The sequence below is a fragment of the Pongo pygmaeus genome, chromosome 11 (assembly GCF_028885625.2).
Source record: "Pongo pygmaeus isolate AG05252 chromosome 11, NHGRI_mPonPyg2-v2.0_pri, whole genome shotgun sequence".
Classification (NCBI taxonomy): Eukaryota; Metazoa; Chordata; class Mammalia; order Primates; family Hominidae; genus Pongo; species Pongo pygmaeus.
The window spans coordinates 133721675-133747576 of record NC_072384.2 but is presented as its reverse complement, the minus strand read 5'-3'; the positions used below and the strand labels follow the sequence as shown (position 1 = coordinate 133747576).

The 25902-nt window shown below is 46.5% G+C and overlaps 1 protein-coding gene across 2 annotated transcripts in view; it reads right to left on the bottom strand.

Moving 5' to 3' along the window:
- The window catches only part of INPP5D (inositol polyphosphate-5-phosphatase D), a 149259-nt gene that overhangs the window by 52376 nt on the left and 70981 nt on the right, over positions 1-25902 (bottom strand). For both annotated transcript variants that reach the window (XM_054477564.2, XM_054477565.2), the window contains exons 6-9: positions 14388-14475; positions 6914-6994; positions 6718-6789; positions 5564-5687 (exon numbers count right to left, since the gene is read on the bottom strand). In XM_054477564.2, coding sequence (XP_054333539.1) covers positions 5564-5687; positions 6718-6789; positions 6914-6994; positions 14388-14475 — 365 coding nt within the window. The remainder of the gene's footprint in view (positions 1-5563; positions 5688-6717; positions 6790-6913; positions 6995-14387; positions 14476-25902) is intronic.

Sequence of the window (25902 nt, the reverse complement as noted above, 5' to 3'; positions counted from 1 at the left end):
CCTTCCCCACGCCCAGTGAAATAACACTGGAAGTTCCTTTTCCCTTGTCCTGCTACATGGTATCCATCAGCGGGTGCTGGCTGGTTTACCTTTGAAACATTCCCACCCCGTTCGCCTTTTCCCATCTCCAGCTGCCACCGCCTCTTACCTGGCTGCTATCATGGCCTCCTAATTGGTGTCCCTGTCTCCACTCTTCCTCTCTTCCCATAGTTTATTCTCAGTACAGCAGCCAGAGTTATCTTTTTGAAGTGGAATCATGCCACCCCCCAGCTGAAAACCTCCTAATAGTGGCTTGCTGCATTTGGAAGGAAACGTGAGCCTGGTACTCTGGCTCAGCAAGCCCACATGCCTGGCCCCTGTCCAGCCTCAGCCTCGTCTGAGTCCTGGCCGCCCAGCCGTCTCACACGCCATACTTGCTCCTGCCTTGGAACTGAAGCCAGTGGCCCCTTTCCCTGGGTTGGGCACAGCCAGCATCTTCCTGACACTCAGGTCTCGGTTCAAATGGCACAGCATGTCCTCAGAAAGGCTTTTCCCCATTATTGTCATATTTTTCTATTTAAATCCCCAGGTCTAGAGTTTATCATTCCCTGACACATTCCTGGTTTGTATATGTGTGTGTTTGTTTATTTTCTCCTTTGCCCTGATTTAAATGAAACTTTCCTGAAAGCTAGGACCCTGGCTGGCTGGTTCACTTTCGCATCCCAAAGCCTGGTACATGCATAGCAGGTGCTCGGAGCATGAATATTTTATGATTTGAACATACAGCAACTCGCTGTTCCTATGTGTAGAAGACCATGACGCCAAAGCTATTCATGAACATGGTGATTAAAATAGGGTAAGGAAGCTCCAACTCTTGCAACCACAGATTCCCTCCAGGCGAGCACCACTCTGTCGTAATAACCATGGCTGGAAACTCACCATGAGCCAGACTCTGCACTAAGACACCTTACCCCATTAACTCTCACAGCAACCCCTGTAGGAACCCCTGTCTTGTGGAGGCATCATTGAGGCTGTAAGGAGTTAAGTAGCTTACTTGAGATCATACTATTAGCAAGTCATGGAACCAACACATGCATCCAGTTTACCTAGAGCACCCACTCCTGAACCACACTGCCTTTCAGCACCAGCTATAAAGAAGCCACTTAAACATGCATCCATGAGAACTGTATGATCTTACCTGGTTTAGGACACATTCGCTCATTCATGTATAGATTCATTCATTCTTGCCTTCATTCTCTCATTCATGTGTGCATTCATTCATTATTACATTCATTCTTATTCCTGTATGTGTTCCTTCATTCTTGCATTCATTCACTGATTCATGCATGCATTCTCTCAATATGCATTTACTGATCACTTACTCTGTGCTAAGCACTGTTTTGGCTCTGGGATTTAGTGGTTAACAACAACCAAAAAATCCACATCCCAGCCTTTGTGAAGCCCACATTAAAGAGGGGAAACAGAGCTGGGATTTATGATGGATGATATTGCAAGTGCCTCAGGCAACTGGCAATCCCTGAGCACGCACTTGCTGAGCCCCAGGGCCCAAGCTGGGGCCTGCAGAGTCCAGGGTGTGTAAAGGAAAGACCTTGCCCTTTTTAGGGGGAGGGAATTTGTGAGCAGTCAATTGTGCTCTGATGTGACAGATGTCATCACAGAGAGGAAGTCAGGCTCCACCATCCTGGATTGATGGGAGGACTGGAGCCAGGTGGGCATAGTCCCGGAGAGTGGGCTGGCAGTCTGTGGGCATCCACGCTCTTCAGGGCTCACAAACCTGCTCTGAAATAGCCCATTATTATTATTATTATTTAATTTTTAGAGATGGAGTCTTGCTATGTTGCTCAGGGTGAATTCAAACTCCTGGCTCCAAGTGATCCTCCCACCTCAGCCTCCCAAGTAGCTGAGAATACAGGTGCGTGCCACTGCACCCACGTGTAGCCCATTCTTAACTAGAGCTGGGTTTTCTTAGGGCCAGTGATCTCTAGTTTAGCTCTTTCACCCATCCCTGATCTGTTTCCACAACGGAGATTACCCACCTCTCAGCAGCAACAGCTCCAATCCTTACTTAGGCATTCTAGGCTCTGTTCACACCTAGGATGGCGTGCCCAGCTGCTTCTCTCTCCAGAACCACAGCAAGAGATGAGCAACATGTAATGTGCGATTTCACTAACACCCTGTCCCCTTCCCTGCACACCCCATTTTCTCAGTCCCAGAGCCCTCCCCTGCCTGATGCTTCGCAAAATCTTATTCAACCTTCAAATCCCAGTCAGAGCCATCTCGGTGGTGTGAACTCTCCTGCCCTCACTCCCCAAAAGAGCCAATCAGTCCTCCCTCGGGACTAACCTTCCTCTGGAGCACATTCTAATACCTGCCCATGTGCCAGCGTTCCCTTCTCCACAGCAAATCCTTAGAGGAAGCGTTCACGATGAAGGGCTGGCCCACGGAAGATGCTACGCAAATATCTGTTGCATTAAACCGACGAAAGTTCACAGCACTTCTCAGAATCCTGGGAGGTGTTTCTTTCAATCTTAAGATTTTTAGTAATCAGGTGCTCTGACAATCTTCACTCGTCTTAAAGTTTCCATCTCCTCTTATCCAAGTTGGGGCCACCCCTCTCTCCTTAACAGATGTATTAGTCTGTTCTCACGCTGCTAATAAAGACATACCCAAGACGGGGTAATTTATAAAGGAAAGAGTTTTAATGGACTCACAGTTCCACATGGCTGGGGAGGCCTCATAATCATAGCAGAAACAAAGGAGGAGCAAAGTCGTGTCTTACATGGTGGCAGGCAAGAGAGCTTGTGCAGGGGAACTCCCCTTTATAAAACCATCAGATCTCATGAGATTGATTCACTACCAAGAGAACAGCACGGGAAAAACTCATCCCAGTGATTTAATTACCTCCCCACCCTTCCCATGAAAAGTGGGGATTATGGGAGCTACGATTCAAGATGAGATTTGGGTGGGGACATGGCCAAATCATATCAACAGATAAGAGGAAACCACCACTCTAAGCTCACTTTCCACACAGCCTTCCTGTTCAAACCATCAGTGACTCCCCATTTCTCCTGCTCTACTTGCCACTATACACAGGGGCCACCATGATGCTATGAGCTCCCCTCTGCAGGACTATGACAGCTATGATGTCACCCCCAGCCATTCCCTGGGATCAGCCTCCCTCACGGCTACCCTGGAAGGGTAATAATAATGGTGGTGGCGGTGGTGACAGTCAATCGTATTGAGCACTCCCTGGAGGTTGGGCACCAGGTGCTTTGATGTTCACCCACGTAAGACTCCTGAGAGCCCTGAAAGACACTACTACTATCCCCGCTGGACAGAAGAGTAAACTGAGGACCAGAAAGAAGGCACCAGACCCAAGTCACAAGTGGCTGACCTGGGACTCAAGGCTGGGCTACTAGCACCCCACTGTGCTATCAGTGGGGTTCAGGATGCACTATTCCAAAATAGGCATCCTAAGCATGTTGAATATTTTAAGCTGAAGGAATTTGAGCAATGGCAGGTGCAGGAAGGACCCTCTGACATTCCTCTAAAGCAGGTTATAGACCCTCATATGAGAGGAGCCCTCCCTATACCTGGGGGACAGAGCATCCTGTCTCCAAGGACACAGGGACAGCGAGGACTCTGAATGCACAGGCCCTGCCAAGGTCCTCCCAGTTCCCCACACTTAGTGCATACTACTTTATTAAGAACAAAAGATGGCCAAGCACAGTGGCTCACGCCTGTAATCCCAGCACTTTAGGAAGCCGAGGCGGGTGGATCACTTGAGGTCAGGAGTTCAAGACCACGCTGACCAACATGGTGAAACCCCATCTTTACTAAAAATAAAAAAATTAGCTGGGCGTGGTGGTGGTCCTGTAGTCCCAGCTACTCAGGAAGCTGAGGCAGGAGAATCATTTGAACCCAGGAGGCGGAGGTTGCAGTGAGCCAAGATCGTACCACTACACTCCAGTCTGGGTGATAGAGCGAGACTTTGTCTCAAAAAAAAAAAAGGTGCTGATCATGCCTGAAGAAGCCAGATAAAATACAGGAGGCCCAGTTAAATTTGAACTTCAGAAAAACTGTGAATCATTGTTGCATATAAGTACGTCCCAAATATTGCATGGGACATGCATATACTATATTGGTTGTTTATCTGAAATTCAAATTTAACTGGGCCTCCTGTATTTTTATCTGCTAATTGTGGCAACCTTAACCATGCCCCTCTAAATGAACTTTGAGACACTAAAGAATAAAAAAAGCTGTTGTAGCCACAGGGACTTGGGGGGCTTCATAGTGGTCTTAAAACCTGACATGGGATGCAAACTATTATGTGAAGGTTGGGATTTATCTGAAGGAAGGGCCTACACATTGATCAGGTTTCTCAGGGGAACCCATTGGCCACCCAGATGAAGAAAGATGTCCATTTGCCGTGAGCCAGAACCGGAGGCTGCTCAGGAAACTCTCATGCTTTCGTCAACCCTCTGGTCCTGTCTGCTGCTGTTCTCCAGCCCCATGTGGCCCCGCACTGGGCATTGCCTACCTCCCTGCCTCCTGACACCCTGCCTGGCCTCCCTAACCTGGGCCCTGGCCTGCTAGTCCCAGTGCCCATCTCCCAGCGTTTGCACATGCTGCTCTGCTAGCTGGGATGCTCTTCCCTCAGACCTCTGCCCGACTGGTTGCTTCTCAGCCTCGGGGTCTCCGCCAATGTGCCTTTTACTCAGAGGAAACTTCCATGTCTGCCCTTTCTACACTATCCCCTCTTGCCAGTTAACCTCTACCCCATTGCCCTGTTTTGTTTTCTTTGTAGCACTTTTCATAGCTGGATCATCCACTGTATTGACGGATCATCCACCTGATCATTCATCTGTATTGACAGATGTATTTGAGTCTCTATCCGCCACTCAGTGCACCAGAATATAAATTCCATGTGGGCAGGGGCCTCATCTGTTCTGCTGGCCCTGGATCCCCTTTTGTCTTGCCCCACTGCAGCTTCTCTATATGCATTTGTTGTGTGAAGAGTTTCCATTTTATGGATGAGTTGATTTGATGGTTCTCAGAACCTGCTAATAACAGCTGACTCTCAAAGTGGCCACTACATGCTGGGCTCTAGCCTAAAGAGCCTTGTGCATATTATTCACATAATTTTTATCATCCCCATTTTACATATGAGGAAACTGAGGTCTAGAGAGGTCATGACATGTCCCAGGTCACACACCTGCTAAGTGGCGGAGCTGGGACGTGAATTTAGGCAGTTTGGTTCCAGAGTCCATGTACTCACAGTTTAGTTTATCTTGTGCTACAGACACTACCCAATTGTCAACAAGACTTCATCTGTGCAAGGCTTTGTGCCTGGCACTGAGAGGTGATAGCATGGATCACACGGGGTCCTGGTGGGGAAGAGAAGACACACACACACACACACAAAAGCATGAGTGCAGGCACGCAGGCGTGCATGCGTGCGGAAGACAGACCTGCAGGGCAGGCCTTCTGAGAGGTGAGCTGAGAGGGCAGGAATTCCACAGGCAGGTGAGGGCCAGTGGTTGATAGGTGCGGGGGGTCTTACTTTTCTTGTGGCTGTAGAACTTGTCCTCAGAACCATCCTTGGACTTCTTAATGATCAGTTTCCCAGACTCAACGTCGACTTTGAGCTGCATTTTCTGAGGAATCCCCAGAGACTCTGCCTTCACCTTAGAAGTGGAAGAGATGTGTCACTCATTGATTTTCTGCCTGGGCTTTTGCAAGGCTTCCCCCACCCCAACCCCTTGTCTACATGGCGAGCAATCTCTGGTGCGCATCCTTCTTGGGGCCACTGGGCTTCTCTTGCCCCAGCGGTGCACGTGCACGTTTCCACGGGCGTCTCCCGGGAATCACAGAGACTCTCGGGGTGTCCCCCTCGTCCAATGTGTGGGGGAGCCGTTCTGCCAACAGGTTTGGTGGCAGAAACAGACGAATTGCTGGAAATGGTTCATTGACTGATGACTTTGACAACACTCATTAATCTGATGTGTCACCTACTTCCAGAAAGGATTTTAGTAATAGATTTAAACTCCCAGGCCTTGTTACAACCACTGATTGAACATTTACTGATAATAATAGAAAAGAAACCCCACAACAGTTGTGTAGGCAGGCTCAGAAAATGGAAATTTATCTTAATAGAGGATTATCAACACATCTAGAAAGGACTTTGGGGTGGGGAATGTGTGTGTGGCGGAGGGGGTGTGGGTCTCATACTGGATTCCTGCATGTGGGACCGGTGCTGGGGTGAATATACTAGAATCTCTGGGGATTGTAAAGAAAAACACATTTTGGGTCAAGCCTGGAGATTCTAATCCAGTCATTCTCAGGGAAATCACAGGAATTGCACGGTTCTTTTTCTGAATTCCCCACCCCCTTGAGGCAGTACTTTGCAGCCCCGTCTGATGTCACTCATCTCTGCCATTTTGAGAAGGACAAAGTTTACATGGTGCCTGACCCAACGAGACACTCCTCCCTTGTAGCTTCCCTCCAAAGGGGGTTTCCCAGTCGCCTCTGGGTGCGTGTTCTGACGTCGAACCACCGTCACAGCGACGAAGGTCCACTGACTGCCATTCTTGGCTAATGGGCTTCTTGCTCTTCCCCAGCTCAAGCCCCAATCCCTCTTTCCACAGGAACAAGAACATATCTCTCTGCCCAGCTGTGGAGCCCAAGCCCAGGCTCTGCTGTCCCATGGCCACTTACCTCAAAGGTGACTGGAGGGATAAGGGAACGCCGGTGGGGAGACTCAGGACCCTCGTGCAGCAAGGCCTTGACCTGTGGGCAGCAGCGTTAGAGACAGAGGGTCAAGGGGACACCGAGCCTGTGCATCCGGACATTCTCCATGCAAAGAGGGGACCAAAGAGGGGACCAAGAGAAGCCGCAGGAGCCCCACACATACCTTGTCTTCAATAGATGACAACAGGCTTGTCAGTTGGCTGAGCTTGGACACCATGTTGATGGGATTGGCCTCACCAGGAACCTGGGAGAGAAGGGAAAGAGGATCAAGGCGGCATCACTGAACCAGAACCATTGAGAGGCAACGCACTGGGTTCCCTCCGCACCTCACCCCATTCCAGCCTCCCTGCAGCCCCACAAGTTCTATTATTATCCCCTTCCGGCAGATGAGGACACAGGGATCTCTACAATCTTCTCAGAATTCACATGGCCAAAAAATAGATCTTCATTTCTTCTTCCCTGTAAATCTGCCTCTCCCCCGGTGCTTCTCACCTCACCCACTCCGTTGCTTAAACAAAACTCGAGGACTGTCCTTGCATATTACCTTTCCTCCCTCCTACACCTCCTGCATGGTGTTCCCGTCCTACTTCCAAAATAGACCCAGCCCTGCTGCTTGAAACCCCAGTACAGTTCTTCTCCACGTAGAGGAGAAAATGATCCCGTCCCCTTCCCTGCCCTCCGAGGTCCTATATGATGCAGCACCCCCCGACCCCATGATCCGAGCCACTCTCATCCTCAAGTCAGAACTGCCTTGAGCTTCCCTTCTGAGGAATCTCCAAAGACTCAATTTCCCCTGGGAGGGGCACCTCCTCATCATTCAGGTCTCAGCCCCACAAAGAAGTCTTCGCTGACCACCCTGTCTAAAACAGCCACTAGGTCACCTCTATCAAGTCGCCCTGTTTTGTTCCATATCAATCACCACCAGCTAAAGTTATCTCCTTCCAATATGTGTTCATCGTTTGTCTTCCCTGCTGAATGGAGGCTCCATGAGAATGGAGATCAAGAGAACAGTGTTTAGTACTGCAACGTTGGGGCTCAGAACAGTGTCTGGCCAACGAAGATGCTCAGTAAAGTTGTTCAGTATATACAGGGCCCAGAGAGATGAACTAACTTGTCTGAGGTCGCACAGCTAGTAAATGGCAGAGCAGGACATGTATCCTTTCTGCCTGATGCCGAGTGCATGGTCTCATGCACTTATTCACAGAAGAAACATTTACAAAGCATCTATTCTATGTCAGACATGCTGCCAGGTGTGGAAATGTAGACTTAATAAGATACCTTATTAAGTTATTAATACCTTATTAAGTTAATAATAAGAGGTGGAATGAGAAAATCAGACACATGTATGACTAATGTGAACACAAAGCAGAATGGAACCAAGGTTATCACCAGGCAGGTGATGTCCCTTTACCTCACCCCTTGCTCAATATAGCAGCCAGGCTGCATTTGCTTTTGACCTCAATTTTCCACCCAGCTACTTTAGTATACTACTTTTACTATCACCACCTCCATTACCACTGCTGCTTCTGCACAATGATCAATGGCACTGCCCTGATCAATAGGATCCCCTTCAACAGCACCACCAGAGTCATCAGCATGGCCACCACAATCACCACCAACACCACCATCACTACCACCATCTCCACCCCTATCACTCCCACCATGATCATGTCTACCTCCACCCTCACCATCACCATCACCATCACCATCACTACCACCATCTCCACCCTCACCATCACCATCACTACCACCATCTCCACCCTCACCATCACCATCACCACCACCATCTCCACCCTCACCATCACCATCACCACCACCATCTCCACCCTCACCATCACCATCACTACCACCATCTCCACCCTCACCATCACCACCACCATCTCCACCCTCACCATCACCATCACTACCACCACCTCCACCCTCACCATCACCGTCACTACCACCACCTCCACCCTCACCATCACCGTCACCACCACCACCTCCACCCTCATCATCACCGTCACTACCACCATCTCCACCCTCACCATCACCATCACTACCTCCACCTCCACCCTCACCATCACCATCACTCCCACCACCTCCACCCTCACCATCACCGTCACCACCACCATCTCCACCCTCACCATCACCGTCACTACCACCATCTCCACCCTCACCATCACCATCACTACCACCACCTCCACCCTCACCATCACCATCACTCCCACCACCTCCACCCTCACCATCACCGTCACCACCACCACCTCCACCCTCACCATCACCATCACTACCACCACCTCCACCCTCACCATCACCGTCACTCCCACCACCTCCACCCTCACCATCACCATCACTACCACCACCTCCACCCTCACCATCACCACCACCATCTCCACCCTCACCATCACCATCACTACCACCACCTCCACCCTCACCATCACCATCACCACCACCATCTCCACCCTCACCATCACCATCACCACCACCATCTCCACCCTCACCATCACCACCACCATCTCCACCCTCACCATCACCATCACTACCACCACCTCCACCCTCACCATCACCACCACCATCTCCACCCTCACCATCACCATCACTACCTCCATCTCCACCCTCACCATCACCATCACTCCCACCACCTCCACCCTCACCATCACCGTCACTACCACCATCTCCACCCTCACCATCACCATCACTATCACCACCTCCACCCTCACCATCACCACCACCATCTCCACCCTCACCATCACCACCACCACCTCCACCCTCACCATCACCATCACTCCCACCACCTCCACCCTCACCATCACCATCACTCCCACCACCTCCACCCTCACCATCACCGTCACTACCACCATCTCCACCCTCACCATCACCATCACTACCACCATCTCCACCCTCACCATCACCATCACTACCACCACCTCCACCCTCACCATCACCACCACCATCTCCACCCTCACCATCACCACCACCACCACCTCCACCCTCATCATCACCGTCACTACCACCATCTCCACCCTCACCATCACCATCACCACCACCATCTCCACCCTCACCATCACCACCACCATCTCCACCCTCACCATCACCATCACTACCACCACCTCCACCCTCACCATCATCACCACCATCTCCACCCTCACCATCACCATCACTACCTCCATCTCCACCCTCACCATCACCATCACTCCCACCACCTCCACCCTCACCATCACCGTCACTACCACCATCTCCACCCTCACCATCACCATCACTACCACCACCTCCACCCTCACCATCACCACCACCATCTCCACCCTCACCATCACCACCACCACCTCCACCCTCACCATCACCATCACTCCCACCACCTCCACCCTCACCATCACCATCACTCCCACCACCTCCACCCTCACCATCACCGTCACTACCACCATCTCCACCCTCACCATCACCATCACTACCACCATCTCCACCCTCACCATCACCATCACTACCACCACCTCCACCCTCACCATCACCACCACCATCTCCACCCTCACCATCACCACCACCATCTCCACCCTCACCATCACCATCACTCCCACCATCTCCACCCTCACCATCACCATCACCACCACCACCTCCACCCTCACCATCACCATCACCACCACCATCTCCACTCTCACCACCACCACCACTCCCACCATCTCCACCCCACCAGCCCTCCCATGATCATGACCACCTCTGTCATCACCATCACTACCACCCTTAGACATCACACCATTCCCCGTCCCAACAACCATCACTCCACCATCACAGCAGTTAATAATTGTCAGTGCTTTCTCTAACCACTTTTTGGTCTTTCCCTTGCTTCTTAATAAAGCTTACAATTCTTCTATAGTTATTGTCAATTAGGGAAGTGGCTTGAAGGGGTGGTGCTAAGACTCAGGTGAGGGAACAACAGAAGGGCTGCCTGTTGGTTGAGAAGAAAAGCTGGTCAGGAGATGGGACAGTTCAGTATTCCCTTGTTTTAGGGTTATTTATCTCATAAATAATGGAAACAACACAGATTCAAGCCTCCTCCTTTTCACAGTAGAGGACATTTGGAATGACCTGCCTTCACCACGGGCAGTCACCATGCAATTGCAGGTCCCCTGCCCCCCACTGGCTCTCTCTTTGGATTCGTGACTTTTGGGAGGGGAGATCTAACAAGATCTTAGAGAACATAAATGAAGTTACTGACAAACAGGGCATTAGTGCTTGAAACAAAAAGTATTAGAAAAATGCTGGAGCTTTCCTCATACTTCTGCCTAATGATGATTTGATGAGTTCTTATGATATGCCAAGCACATCTGCAATATATTAAGTCATCTAGTCCTCACATGTCTTGATTTTTCTAATCCTTGTTTTGCTGATGGGGGAATAGAGTCAGAGTGGTGAGTTTACAGCTAGTATAGACCTGAGATCTGAATTGGGGGCTAGCCCAGTGGTCCTTAGCTGGTGGCGATTTTGCCCTCCAGGGGACATTTGGCAATGTCTGAGACATTTCCAGTTGTCACAGCTGGGGGATGCTAATGGTGTCTCATGGGTAGAGGCCAGGATGTGGAGGACTCCTAGAGTGCACAGGAGTCCTCCACGACAGAGAACAATCCAGTCCCAAATGTCACCAGTGTCGAGGTTGAGGATAGAATTCACAGCTTAGCCTGTTAAAGGGTAGCCTGGTCTGACTGCTACCTGAGGGTTTACATCAGCTGACCCAGTTTTTTCACTTTGCTTTTCAGTTGCACTTTTCAAAAAAAAGGAAGTGGGCTCCAAGGCAGGTTAACCATCCAAGGGAGGTTACTGGCTCTCCTTTCTCACACAGGGCAGACCCAGGTCTTCCCCATCCCCCAGGCCAGCCAGCATTTTGATAACATTGCATTTCGCACTTCCCAGCAGTCCTCAAGTAACCACACAGGGGTTTGGGTGTCCCCAGCTTGTCTTGCCTACTTAAGGTAAAGGGCCTCATGTTGGTGAGAGTCTAGCAGGGTCAGACGTCTCACACACCCAGTTTCACTCACTCCTTAACCAAACCCTGCAGAGATATTACTGTCCCCATTTCACAGATGGAGAAACTAAAGATCCAGGAGGGTGAATCAGATTTTGAACTCAGGTGTTTCTGATCCATGGACCAATGTTCTTTCTTCTCCTCAAGGCAGCCTCAACTCCCTCCTTGATTTCTGAATTCCTAAAGACAAATCAAGAACAACCTTTTCTGTTTTTCTTCAAGACTCAGGGTCTCATAAAGAGGAGGGGAGTGTGGCAGCAAGACCCACCCTCCACCGTGTGGCTGCTCTGTCCTGCCACCAAATGCAGAGACTGGCCTCCACCAGGCACCACCGTAACTGGGACTGCAGCTGGCCTCTCTCTCGAGGCTTTTTCTTTCTTCTAATCTACTTCAAAGACTTGACTGTGTGTTCCTCCACTCAAACTACTTAAGTTCAAGTGTCGGGCAGAGCCCCTGTTTTGTCTAGATTTGCTTTTACTTTCTTAGAAATTAACCCATCATTCACTTCGGAGAAAGCAAAAATTTTTTTTCTGAATTTTGAAAGTTGCACAAGTAGAACACAAATTCATGTTCTCCGTAGAAAACTCAAACAAACAATGTGGGCAAACTCAAAATCCCCCTGGCCCAGTCCCCTTCTCCCCAGTCTCATCCCTGCATTGTGGTGACCAGTGTGCCCCTTTGGGTTTAAATCCTTCCCATCTGATTTCCTCATGGAGACTTCCATCAGAGTTTCTATATCATCCTGCCATTTGCTTTTCCACCTAACAGTAGCCTTGGAGATCTTTCCAGAGCAGTGTTTACACCTTAGAATAGAATTCTGCACCACTGCAGTTCACCAGCTCTCTGTTTATGTGATTTTCTTTTTATCTTTTTCCTTTTTTTTTTGTTTTAGATGGAGATGGAGTCTCACTCTGTCACCCAGGCTGGAGTGCAGTGGCACCATCTTGGCTCACTGCAACCTCTGCCTCCCGGGTTCAAGCAATGCTCCTGCCTCAGCCTCCCGAGTAGCTGGGATTACAGGTGCCCGCCACCATGCCTGGCTAATTTTTGAATTTTTGGTAGAGACAGCATTTTACCATGTTGGTCAGGTTGGTCTCGAATTCCTGACCTCAGGTGATCCACCCGTTTCAGCCTCCCAAAGTACTGGGATTACAGGCGTGAACCACCACGCCCGGCCTGTTTATGTGATTTTCAATGTTTTTTCTTTTACTCTTTGTGTACTTGTAGTCCCTAAGAAGCTGCCGACATATGGAACTGCGGGCTTGAGGGATGCCTGCAGTTCACATTTTCATACAAATGGCCAAACTGCCGTTCAGAAAACCCATTTCCATTCCCAACAGCAGAGGAGTGAGCCCCTGTGAGTACCTCTTCCATCTCACAGCCTAGTCAAGTCCTGACTCAACCATCAACTTCAGCATCAACTCTTTGTCCATCTAACCGGCAAGACGAGACTGCCTAGTGTCAAATGTCATTTCCTGGTTACTAACAAGGTGAGGTTGAACACCTTTTCATATCTATATTGGCTATTCCCTGTCCCACTTCAGTGAACCACCTTGTTTATAGCCTTTCCCCATTCTAAAAATTGGATTTTTTTACTTAATTATTTGTAGGAATATTTTAAAAATACATGGCCAGGCTTGGTGGCTCCCACCTGTAATCCCAGCACTTCAGAAGGCTGAGGCAGGAAGATCACCAGAAGTTTGAGACCAACCTGGGCAACATAGTGAGACCTGTCTCTACAAAAAAATTTAAAAGGAGACTGGCATGGTGGCGTGCACCTGTAATCCCCAGCTATTAGCTGGCACAAAAGTAATTGTGGTTTTAATACATGGGAGGCTCAGGCGGGGTGGATTGCTTGAGCCCCGATGTTTGAGGATGCAGTGAGCTGTGACTGTGCCACTGCATGCCAGCCTGGGTGACAAAGCAAGACCATGTCTCAAATAAAAATAATAATATAAACATATGAATACTTTGTCTGTAATCCTTTGTCCCTAAGCTTTGTTGCAGGTATTTTCTTCTGAGACACAGCTTTTGCTTTTTTTTTTTTAACTTGTTAAAACTTTATTGATGACACCTTTTGTTATCTGTAATCCTTTGTCCCTAATCTTTGTTGCAGGTATTTTCTCCTAAGATACAGCTTTTGCTTTTTAAAAAACTTGTTAAAACTTTATCGATGATACCTTTTGTTACACAGACATTTGCTTAATAGGCACCACGACCTTGGCCTCCTGCCAGGCCATGAGCAGGTGCGGGGGTCGGGGGGCACTTTCATCCTGCTCCTCCTGGGACAAGAGGCAGGATCAAGAGTTTAGGCATCTCCTGTTTTTCTTTCCTTTCAGTTTCTGATGAGAAATGATGGGAACAGGCCCTGTTTGCCCCCTTATTTGGCACAAATAAGTTTTGCTGATGGGTGCATAATTTGAAATCTTTATTCCTCAAATCAAAATCTGGCAGTGGGAGATGGCTTCCTGGGAAGGGCAGGGGCTGAGGCTCCCACCCCCAACCCCAGCGTACCTGCTTGCTGTTGCCCAGTGAACACACGATAGGCAGTGCTCCTCTCTTCCTCCTGAGCCCTCAGGACTGGCTAACTCAATCCTCCTCCCTGGTGTATTAATCTCACCTTTTCAACCCCAAGACCCTTTACCTGAGGACGTGGACGGAGGCCCGGGGAGAGCTGCTGGTCAAATAACCTCTGCAGAGACTCCAGGGATGGGAGGGTCCGGACGACTTCTCTGGGGGCGGGGGACAAGGTGAACGTCAAGGATTAGTGGGCACCGGAAACAGTCTTCCATGGCAGCACGAGCTCTAGCCAGAGATGAGGTCACCCTCGGTCCAGCAGAAGCAGGTAATTCTCCCCAGAAGGACAAGTCCGGGCAAAGATCAAGGCTTGCCAGCACTGGCCCACACACACTCGGCCCCCATCCCTTCCCGACCCACAGCAAACTGGAATTGATGTGTAGTCCTGATTGTACCTAGGTTTTCCTTTAGCCAAACTGCACTCTATAGCCTGTAGAAAATTCAAATCTAGAGTGACAAAATGACTTCACTTAGTCATCCATGGTTCCCAACCTTCTGTGTTTATAAAACACACACACACACACACACACACACACACACAGGTGTTAACAATGCAAATTTCTGGGCTTCCGCCTGATTGAGTCTAGAATCTGCATTTTAAATATTAGGGCTGCCCAGTGCTGGTGATCTGTGGATTCTGATGCAAATCCCCTCCTAGCAGCCCAAATGCAGGCTCAGAGGGATTTTCCCATCGTCACATCCATTGACAACTCCAATCCTCGGGCTTTATGCTCTTTGTTCACAGCTCATCTTTCTCTATTGTTTTAACATAGTGGGGCAGACGATTTTGAGTTCTACTTTTCACTTATTGTCTCATCAAAAACTGTTCATGTTTTTACATATTTAACATTCTAATGATTTGAAAATAGTCTATCAAGTAAATGTGCTGAAATCGATTGCTAGATATTTGGGTTACTTCGAGATCTTTGTTATATGAATAAAGGCTGCTCTGGGCCAGGCACGGTGGCTCACGCCTGTAATCCCAGCACTTTAGGAGGCCGAGGCAGGCGGATCACCAGGTCAGGAGATGGAGACCATCCTGGCTAACACGGTGAAACCCCGTCTCTACTAAAAATACAAAAAAAAAAAAAAAAAAATTAGCCAGGTGTGGTGGCGGGCTCCTGTAGTTCCAGCTACTCGGAAGGCTGAGGCAGGAGAATGGTGTGAACCCAGGAGACAGAGCTTGCAGTGAGCGGAGATCGCACCACTGCACTCCAGCCTGGGCGACAGAGTGAGACTCTGTCTCAAAAATAAAAATAAAAATAAAAAAATAATAAATAAAGGCTGCTCTGAACAGCTTTGTTCACATAGCTTTTCTAATTTTTAATTACAGAATTAGGTTAACCAGAGATTATGGCTCTTGATCATTATTGCCAAACCTGTGAGTACCAATTACATAGGGTCACCAGCATTGTCCAGACCTGATCACCCAATAGCTCCAATGACTGTACTTCTGTTCTTTCTCTCTCTTTTAAGGGGCATAACATTGCACTTCAATATGGATGAATAAATTTGCATATCTTTAATTTCTAATGTCATTGTTTTTCTATCGCTGATTTCTAGTTAATGGCTACTGCATTTCTCTCATTTCTCTTTGTATAAACTTTTTTGTTTTTTCTCCCTTGCCAATTTTCTGTTGGGAATTTTGTTCGTATTTTTATATAGTGTTATAAACTTTACATATTGCTTTGCTTTTTTTTTTTTTTTTTTTTAGACAGTCTTACTCTGTTGCCCAGGCTGGAGTGCAGTGGCGTGATCCTGCCTCAGCCTCCTGAGTAGCTGGGATTACGGGCATACACCACCATGCCCAGCTAATTTTTGTATTTTTAGTAGAGACAGGGTTTCGCCATGTTGGCCAGGCTGGTCTCGAACTCCTGACCTCAGGTGATCCGCCTGCCTTGGCCTCCCCAAGTGCTGGGATTACAGGCGTGAGCCACCAGGCCCGGCCTGCTTTGCCTTTTATTTAATCTAGGTGCTGTATTTTTTTCTCATTACATTATTAATATAATATAATCTCATTATATCATAATAATAAATACTAATATATATATATATAGTGTGTATATATATATATATTTTTGTTTGTTTTTTTTTTTGAGATGGAGTTTCGCTCTTGTTGCCCAGGCTGGAGTGCAATGGCAGGATCTTGGCTTACTGCAACCTCTGCCTCCCGAGTTCAAGCGATTCTCCTGCCTCAGCCTCCCGAATAGCTGAGATTACAGGCATGCACCACCACACCTGGCTAATTTTGTGCTTTTAGTAGAGACGGGGTTTCTCAATGTTGGTCAGCCTGGTCATGAACTCCTGACCTCAGGTGATCAGCCTGCCTCAGCCTCCCAAAGTGCTGGGATTACAGGTGTGAGCCACCACGCCCAGCCTATAACATATATAATATATAATAATATATTATCATTATATTATATTAATCCTAGGTGACCTAGATTTCATTATGAAATGATACACAATTTTTTATTGTTCGAGTTTTCATTTTTTCCTTGGCAATTTTTACTTACTGTAGTTAATAATTTGTCATTGGTATTTCCTAGGGAGCAATTATTTGCTCATTTTGTTTTCTAACTCTTTCGAAGTAATCATGTTATAGATGAGGTTTTTTGTTGTTGTTCTTCTTCTTTTTTTTTTTTTTTTTTGAGATAGAGTTTCACTCTTGTTGCCCAGACTGGAATGCAATGGCACGATCTCGGCTCACCGAAACCTCTGCCTCCCGGGTTCAAGTGATTCTCCTGCCTCAGCCTCCCGAGTAGCTGGGATTACAGGCATGCGCCACCACGCCTGGCTAATTTTGTATTTTTAGTAGAGATGGAGTTTCTCCATGTTGGTCAGGCTGGTCTGGAACTCCCGACCTCAGGTGATCCGCCCGCCTTGGCTTCCCAAAGTGCTGGGATTACAGGCGTGAGCCACCGTGCCCGGCCTATTGTTGCTGTTCTATGTGTTTAATTCCTTACCCCATCTAGAACTTCTTTTGTTTTAACCCATTTATGCCTAAGGTTGCAATTTTTTTGAATTTTTGCAATCAGACCTTGGCGATGACCTTGAGCAGTAGGAAATAAATAACTCCCACATGCTTAGCGCTCCGATAATGGAACACTAGGCATGAAAAGGCTACATATGCCTCTTTCTGAATTGCTATTCTGTTTCACTCAACATCAGTTTCTCTTTTTCTGTAGTTCTCTTGGGTTAGAGCTTTGCTTGAATATGGTAGTATTTGTTTCCAGGCTTCATTTCTTTCATTCAACTAAAAATCCAAGCCTCCCCACATATACTAGGCAAGGAATTACAGCTTCCAGAATGGTGTGCTAGTTTTCTGGTTTGAAATTGCTATCCTGTGAGGATCAAGGATGAGGGTGGGAGCTGTGACCAAGAATCAGGTGCAGGAGGTGTCTGATGGGGAGGGGAAGGGAAGCACCATGCAGGCAGCGTTCCGTTCTGGGTTTCACACTCCACTTCCCGAGAGCTGCTCTGTCCATCTGCCAACACGGTGGTATTCTGATTAAATTGTCATTTCGGAAAAGCATTCGGGCGAAAACATTTCTCTAAAGCAGTAATTCAGAATGTGTTTTAACATCAAATAGGTCTCCCTCATTCATTGTTCTCCTTTTACAAAATGTTATCCTAAAAACACAAATACACAGGCACACACACAGAAGCTGAATCCTTAGGGTTTTCTAAGAATAACACTGTTTCCCCCTGTATTTCTAAGCCTTTTTAAACTTTGAGAAATCTGACTGGCTCCCAGGCATGTATGGAGGTGTCGGTTAGGGTCAGAATGACCAACCAGGACACACTGGGACTGCAGCTGGAAGACTTAAGAATCAGCCTTATCCTACAGAAAGGATTTGTCCAGGTATCCCTGGACAACGAGTCCAGCCTCAGGTCCCTAGCTTAAGGGACCGATCCTTTGCAGCCCTGGGGGAGCAAAGGTGAGCAGGGCTGGGTCCTGCAGTAGGTCTGGCCCAGGGATCGCTGGGAGGGGTTAGATCCCTTGCATGGTCTTTCTGAACCTCCCAGAGAGAGAGCCACCTCCCTCTTTGTTCCCCTTGAGTTAATTTCCTCAAGATTCCCATTCAATTCCTGTCTAGCACATCCAGAGTCTCTGAACCCAGAACTATAGACTCAGAAGGAACGTTCTCATGCTTCCTCATGTCCCTTTATTTTTGTTTCTCCAATTTTTTGCCTCTTTTTTGATATTGCTTTGGCAAAAATGTTTTGTAAGTATTTAAAAATCAGATGATAAACAGTATATCAGGCTGGGCATGGTGGCTCACACCTGTAATCCCAGCACTTTGGGAGGCTGAGGCAGGCAGATCACCTGAGGTCAGGAGTTCGCAACAAGCCTGGCCAACATGGTGAAACCCCGTCTCTACTAAAAATACAAAAATTAGCTGGGTGTGGTGGTGGGCACCTGTAATCCCAGCTACTTGGGAGGCTAAGGCAGGAGAATCGCTTCAACCCAGGAGGCAGAGGTTGCAGTGAGCCGAGATCGTGCCATTGTACTCCAGCCTGGACAACAAGAGCAAAACTCCATCAAAAAAAAAAAAAAAGAGTATCTCTTTTTCTTTTGTTAAAATGTTTAATGGGGCCAGGTGTGGTGGCTCACATCTGTAATCTCAGCACTCTGGGAGGCCAAAGTGGGTGTCACCTGAGGTCAGGAGTTCAAGACCAACCTGGCCAACATGGTGAAACCTCATCTCTACTAAAAATACAAAAATTAGCCAGGCATAGTGGTGGGCGCCTGTAATGCCAGCAACTCAGGAGGCTGAGGCAGGAGAATAGCTTGAACCCAGGAGGCAGAAGTTGCAGTGAGCCAAGATCCTGCCACTGCACCCAGCCTGGGGGACAGAGGGAGACTCCACCATCTCACAAAAAAAAAAAAAAAAAAAAAGTTTAATGGAACAATTTTAGTGTTTCCCTATTGATTGTAATTAGTGTTACTTTGATTCATGTTGCATTACTAAGGAAGTATCCTTCTATTCCTTTTTTTAAAAATGTTTTTAAAAATTAGAGATGAATTTAAAATGTTATCTATGTAAATGGTTTCCCTTTATCTTTTAATCTACTGCAAAATTACAGTGTTCTCTTTCTGTTGACTCATCTTTGGAATGACTTCCTAGATAAAGCCTCCATTTTTCATGTCACTAAATTATATTTGCTGGGATGTTACTGAAACAATATACATTTATATTAATAAGTGAAATCAGAGATAGAGAGTTTATTTCAGTCTATTATCTTGATTAGCTTTTTGGATTTAAATCATATTTTTCTTGAAGAGTGAATTAGGTGACTTTTTTGTCATTCAGGAATAATCTATACCTTATGCTCACTATTTTTTCCTTGAAAGTTTAAAGGACACTCATGGTACTTTTAATGTTTTATATTTTATGTAAACTATGTGTTCCATTTAATTATAACTTGAAGATATGTAGCTACATAACTGTACACTATTCTTTAGTGATTTGCAAATCTTTAATGCAGATTATTAATTCTCCTTTGACATTTCTCATGTTTAAAACTTTCTTAATTGACAGTTTTTCCTGATGTATCTCTGTTTTTATTTTTACCATCTTGTCCTCCTCATCTCCTTTCTGGTTGTTGTTATTGCTCAGTTGCTCAGCAGAGATTTCTTAAAGATTCTCTTTTATTCACTGCTGTATTTCCAGCTCCTGGAACAGTGTCTTGCAGGTAGTTGGTACACACTGGATCTTTGTTCATGAATATCGAATAAATCAACATTTCAAGTACTTTGCTGGGTCCTGGAAACATCAAGGGGATTAGGACATGACCCATGATGTCTTCAAGAGATTTACAATCTGGACTCAGTTTGTACGTTTGACTTGTTATTCTATTTCCTTTTTTTTTTTTAATGCGGTCTTGCTCTGTCATCCAGCCTGGAGCACAGTGGCACCATCTTGGCTCACTGCAACCTCCGTCTCCTGGGTTCAAGCGATTCTCCTACCTCAGCCGCCTGAGTAGCTGGGATTACAGGTGTGTGACACCACATCCAGCTAATTTTTTGTATTTTTAGTGTAGATGGAATTTCACCATGTTGGCCAGGCTGGTCTCGAACTCCTGACCTCAAGTGATCTGCCCACCTTGGCCTCCCAAAGTGTTGGGATTACTGGCATAAGCCACTAGGCCCAGCCTTCTATTTACTTTTTAATAATAGAGCAGAACTTTTAAAGCTATAGTTTTTCCTCTAAGTGGTGCTTTGGCTGCATCACATAGTGTTCTGATATGCAGTGGTTTGATTACTCCACTCTGTGCCTCCACACCTACCCCATGTATTATTGTGTCAGTTTCTTTCTTAATTAGCTGTAATTTAGAAGGTGATTTTAAAATGTACAGGTAATTGGGTGGTTGTGGCTAGTTTTGTGACTTATTTCTATTTTCATCACAGCGTGTTAGGGGAGTAGAGAATGAACAGTTTCTGCTTTGAGTATATTCATATTTTGCTGCTCAGTAAGCTGTAGGCTTCTTGTTTTTACGATCACCAGGACTATAAAATTTCTGAAAAACAATTTTTGGATTCCTTTTGAGTAAGGCATTTGATTGGTACATTTTTAGGAATTTTCTGAAAAAGACTCCTTGTGCTCTTGAATGACAGCTAGGCTGAGCTTTTCCAGGTCAGTAGCCCTTTCCTTGGAGACACGGCTTCAGAATCTTTATTATACTGACAAGGAGTTTGAATAATATTAAATATCGACCATTTTAAAGCTATGGTACTGTTTGTAACAATCCATTTGTTGAACTTATCTTTCCTTGTCATTTGGAGACATTGTAAGAGATTTAGGCTTGGCACAGTGGCTTACAACTGTAATTCCAGAGCTCTGGGAAGCCAAGGCTTAAGCCCAGGAGTTTGAGACCAGCCAGGGCAATATAGTGAAACTCCATCTCTAAGAAAAAAAAATTGTTTAATTAGCTGGGCATGGTGGTGCATGCCTGTAATCACAGATACTCGGGAGTTAAAGGCAGGAGGATCACTTGAGCCTAGGAGTTCAAGGATGGATAAGCTATGATCCCACTACTGCACTCCAGCCTGAGTGACAGAGTGAGATGCTGTCTCTTAAAAAAAAAAAAAAAAAAAAAAAAAGGATGTTTCAGTGTTGCTGTTTGATTGTTGTATTATTTGGATCATTATGGAGCTTCTCAAAACCTAGATTTAGCTCTTTTATAAGCCTGGAATTTTTTTTTTTTTTTTATTGTATGCATTAATTGGCAATTTTTTCCTACTTCTTCAAGAACCTATCCTACCAGCTACAGGTAGCACCTCTGAGCTTTGTCTCCAAGAACTGTCCATTTTTACCACACATTCCTCATCTAGGCTTGTTTAGTCCTTTCATGCTTTTGATATACATGTTTCTGACACTCTACTCTGTTTTGTGATTTAATTTTTGAAATTTGATTGGAAAACTATGGGCTTATTTTATGGCCTCCAATGAAACAGTTATAATGGTAATGAAGTATTTTTGGTTTTGGTTTGTTTATTAAAAATCTTACCCTGCTCTCATGTAATAGATATTGTATTGATATTCAGACCTTTGATCTTTTATTTTAAAATTCCACTTGCAATCCTTTCTGTGTCTCCATTTCAGGAGTTACCAAATATTTCCAGTCTCTGGTTCCTTATTCTCTCTCTCTGGAAAAGTTTCTGTCTGGCTCTAGGGAGCCTAACCTGGGGTTGCAAATCTTGCCTGATGCTTTGTACTGCAAAGAGATCTTTATGCCAGACCCGCACGGGGACATCATCACGACATTTCCGCAGAGGAGGCTCTGGCACTTCTCCTCACTTCTCAATGCTCAACATCCTTCTCATTCACACTTAGGTCCAAGCTAATAGACCTGGACATCATTGATGCCATTCTCAACCCCCTCCCAGCTCCTCCTTCTCCGTCCCTCCTCTAAATCTTGAGCCTGGCCCTATTGTCCTCTGTCCACACTCTCACCTGCAGTGACCTTACCCCCAGCTTTCAGTGATTCCCCGTATGCATCCCCCATGATTCCCCAAATGCATCCTCCACTTCGTAGCTTCTTAGCACTAGCTCCATGGCTGGTGACTCCACTCGGATGCCTCATGGCCCCTCAAGCCAAATGTAGCCCAGAACTCTCCTCCCACCACCCTCTCCTTCCTCCTCCTCTTTGACTTTCCCCATCCCAGGAACTGGCATCAGCATCCACTCAGCCCCTCACACTGGGAATCCAAGGGTCACCCTAGATTCATCTTCCCATCACCCCACATCCAATCAGGCGGCAAGTCTGACACCTCTGCCATGCACACGTGTCCCAGGTCACACCAGTTCTCAGCATGTGCACGCCCCCAGCCATTGGGTCATTTACCTAATATCTGTTGAGCTGCATGTGCCAGAGCCTGGGTATAACCTGGGACTCAGCAGGAAGCAAAACAGACACAGACCCCTGCCCCTGCTAGCCGCCTTCCTTATGGACTGCCATCCTGTCTCACTTGGACAACCACAGCCACTCCCAGCTGGTCTCCTGCTTTGGGCAGTGCCTCCTAGGATTCATCCTCCACCACTTGAAAATGAGATCATGGCCCAGCCCTGCACAAACTCTATAGGGCCTCATAAGCCTTGTGTGATGTGGCTCCTGCCTATAGTGACCAGGTAAAACACAGGACACCCAGTGAAATTTGAATTTCAGATAAACAATGAATAATCTATTAACATGAGTATATCCTAATATTATATGGTATATACTTCTACTAAAGAAGTTGCTGTTCACCTAAAATTCCACCTCTCTGGGCAGCCTGTGCTTTTACTTCTTGACTCCGGCCATGTCACACCAGCCTCTCCCCGACCTCTGTTCCTAACACTCACTTGCCACACAGACTTCCTGTTCCTTGAGCTGGCTGTCTTCATTCCTGCCTCAGGGCCTTTGTACTTCGTAGTAATGTCCCTCTGCCAAATCACTGGGTCGCTAGCTTCCTTTTGTCACCAAGATCCCAGTTCTGTCATCTCCTTCACCTCCAAAGGAAGCTGGCACTCTCCTACCCAATGTCTCTTCCTCACATCATCCTGTTTTATCTTATCATGATGTTTACTAAAATTATTGTTTGAACTGGGCACGGTGGCTCATGCCTGTAATCACAGCACTTTGGGAGGCCGAGGAAGTCAGATTGCTTGAGCCTAGGAATTGGAGACCAGCCTGGGCAACAAGGCAAAACCCCATCTCTACAAAAAATACAACAATTAGCTGGGTATGCTGGCACACACCTGTAGTCCCAGCTTCTCCGCTGGGGTCGGGGGAAGCAAGTGAGTTGGGGGACTCAAGCATAGAGGCTGAGAGGTGGGAGGCTCACTTGAGCCCAGGAGGTTGAGGCTGCAGTGAGCTGAGATCTCACCACGGCACTCCAGCCTGGGTGACAGAGCGAGATCCTGTCTCAAAAAAAAAAAAAAAAAAAAAAAAATTCTTGTTCGTCTGGATCCTTAGTCTACTGTTGTGCACCTCACTGAGATGTTAGATCCAAAAAGGCCTAAAAGAGCAAGAGCCTTGTGCATTGTGTCTGTTGCTACATCCCAGCACCCAGAACAGGGCTCAGAGGAGGCCTCCAATACATGTTTGTTCAATGAACGAATGAATGAAGACCTATTCCAATCAAAGCAGTTTGAAAATTACGGGTTTACAGTTTCAGGGATGAGAATCTGCAGGGATTGTGGCAGGAGAAATGGGAAGCATCATTTTGTTCCTTTCTACAATTTCCTAAAATGCCAAGGCTGATCAAGTCTCCAAGCCTGGCTGTAGCCTTACCAATGAAAGCAAAGACAAGCGTGCAAGGGAAATTTAGAGCATGATCGTGTCTTTAATTCTAAATAGAGTCATGGAGCAGCTAGAAGCTGAAGGAAGCTCTCTCCATTGGCACCACGTACCCGAGAAGAAGGCAAGTTGGGGAAGCTGGCGCCGCCATGGTGATGAGGTGACTTGGCTCCTGGGAAGTCCAGGTAGCAGTGAGGTGTTAGGGAAACCTAACAATGTGCAGAAGTGTCTGGGGAAGACTGAGGGAAGCCTCGTGGAGAGACTTAAAATATATTTCTTTCTCCACAAGGAAGCAGGGAAGAACAGAATCTCCACTGAAGCAGAACTAAGAGCTTGTTATTAGCCATTGTGAAATGGTGTTTTACAAAAAGAAAGTGCCGTGTGTATGTGTTTTCCCCTAGTGATAAAGTGATTCATGACAACAGCATCAAATAGAACAAAATCCCTCCATGGGAATCTATAAAAATGATAGCTCCAGGTCCAATTAGCTACAGCTGCATTAGTTGAAAGCCAATTCATTGAAATTAAGCCCAACAGGCCAATTTGGTGAGTGCTCGATTTGTCAAAGAAATTGTTTGTTAAATTTACCAAATGTACTGATTGTGCTTTTAAAAGCCTTTAAAAGGAAAGTCGAATTTGATTACTGATGATAAAAGAGTGTTTTCTGCATATTAACTAAGCTAAGATTGATACAGCCCCAGAGAAATCGACAAAGGAATCTTGAAACTGCTGTATGTATAATAAAACACAAAACAGCGCAGACTACAAAACAGTTGTCAGTATGAAATCCCATTTTTCCAACCAAAATGTTGACCTTTCTTTTGTTTGTTTGTTTGTTTATTTGAGACAGAGTCTTGCTCTGTTACGCAGGCTGGAGTGCAGTGGCGAGATCTCGGCTCACCACAACCTCAGCCTCCCAGGTTCAAGTGATTCTCCTGCCTCAGCCTCCAGAGTAGCTGGGATCACAGGTATGCGCCACCACATCCAGCTAATTTTTTTTTTTTTTTCTTAGTAGAGACAGGGTTTCACCATGTTGGCCAGGCTGATCTCAAACTCCTGACCTCAGGTGATCCACCTGCCTCGGCCTCCCAAAGTGTTGGTATTACAGGCGTGAGCCACCACACCCGGCCTGACCTTTCATCTGAAATGGGATTGTTTTGGCTCCCTGTGACTTTGTTCGGATGCTCTGGAATGTTTTTTTTTTTTTTTTTTTTCTCTTCCAAGCTTTTGGCTTTTAAAATATTCTTTGCCAATTCTTTGGATGGCATATTAGCCTTACTTCTGCACTTTTAACAATTAAAATGTAATTAACTTGACATTAACTTTCGTCAATTAAATTTTAAAATGTAAAACCAAAAGAATCTAAAAGAAATCAGAACCTTTACCAGTTGGTCATTCAAAGGATTGGATATCAGAAAATTGAAGTTTTGGTGAATCATCTCCCTTTGAAAAACTGACATCACTGGAAATCTTAGGCCATAACCACCCACGCAGAAAATAGACTAACTTTAATTTATTTCCTTTTGATGCCTTTCTGTGCTTGTCAGGTGTAACGGCTGCAGCAAACAGCAAGAGCAGCAGCAAAAATCTTAAGAGCTGGATCCTGTGCAAATGAGAAAGGGCTGGCCATGTCCTCCCACCCCATCCGCTTCCCAGAGCAACTGGCCTCCAATTAACTTTAGTTGTAAAAAGCTGCAGCACACACAAGCTACTGTTCAAATTCCATGATAACAAGACCTCCAAACAACTACAGAGATTTCCAAGCTGTGCTCACCACTCAATTATCGTGAGTGCGGCAG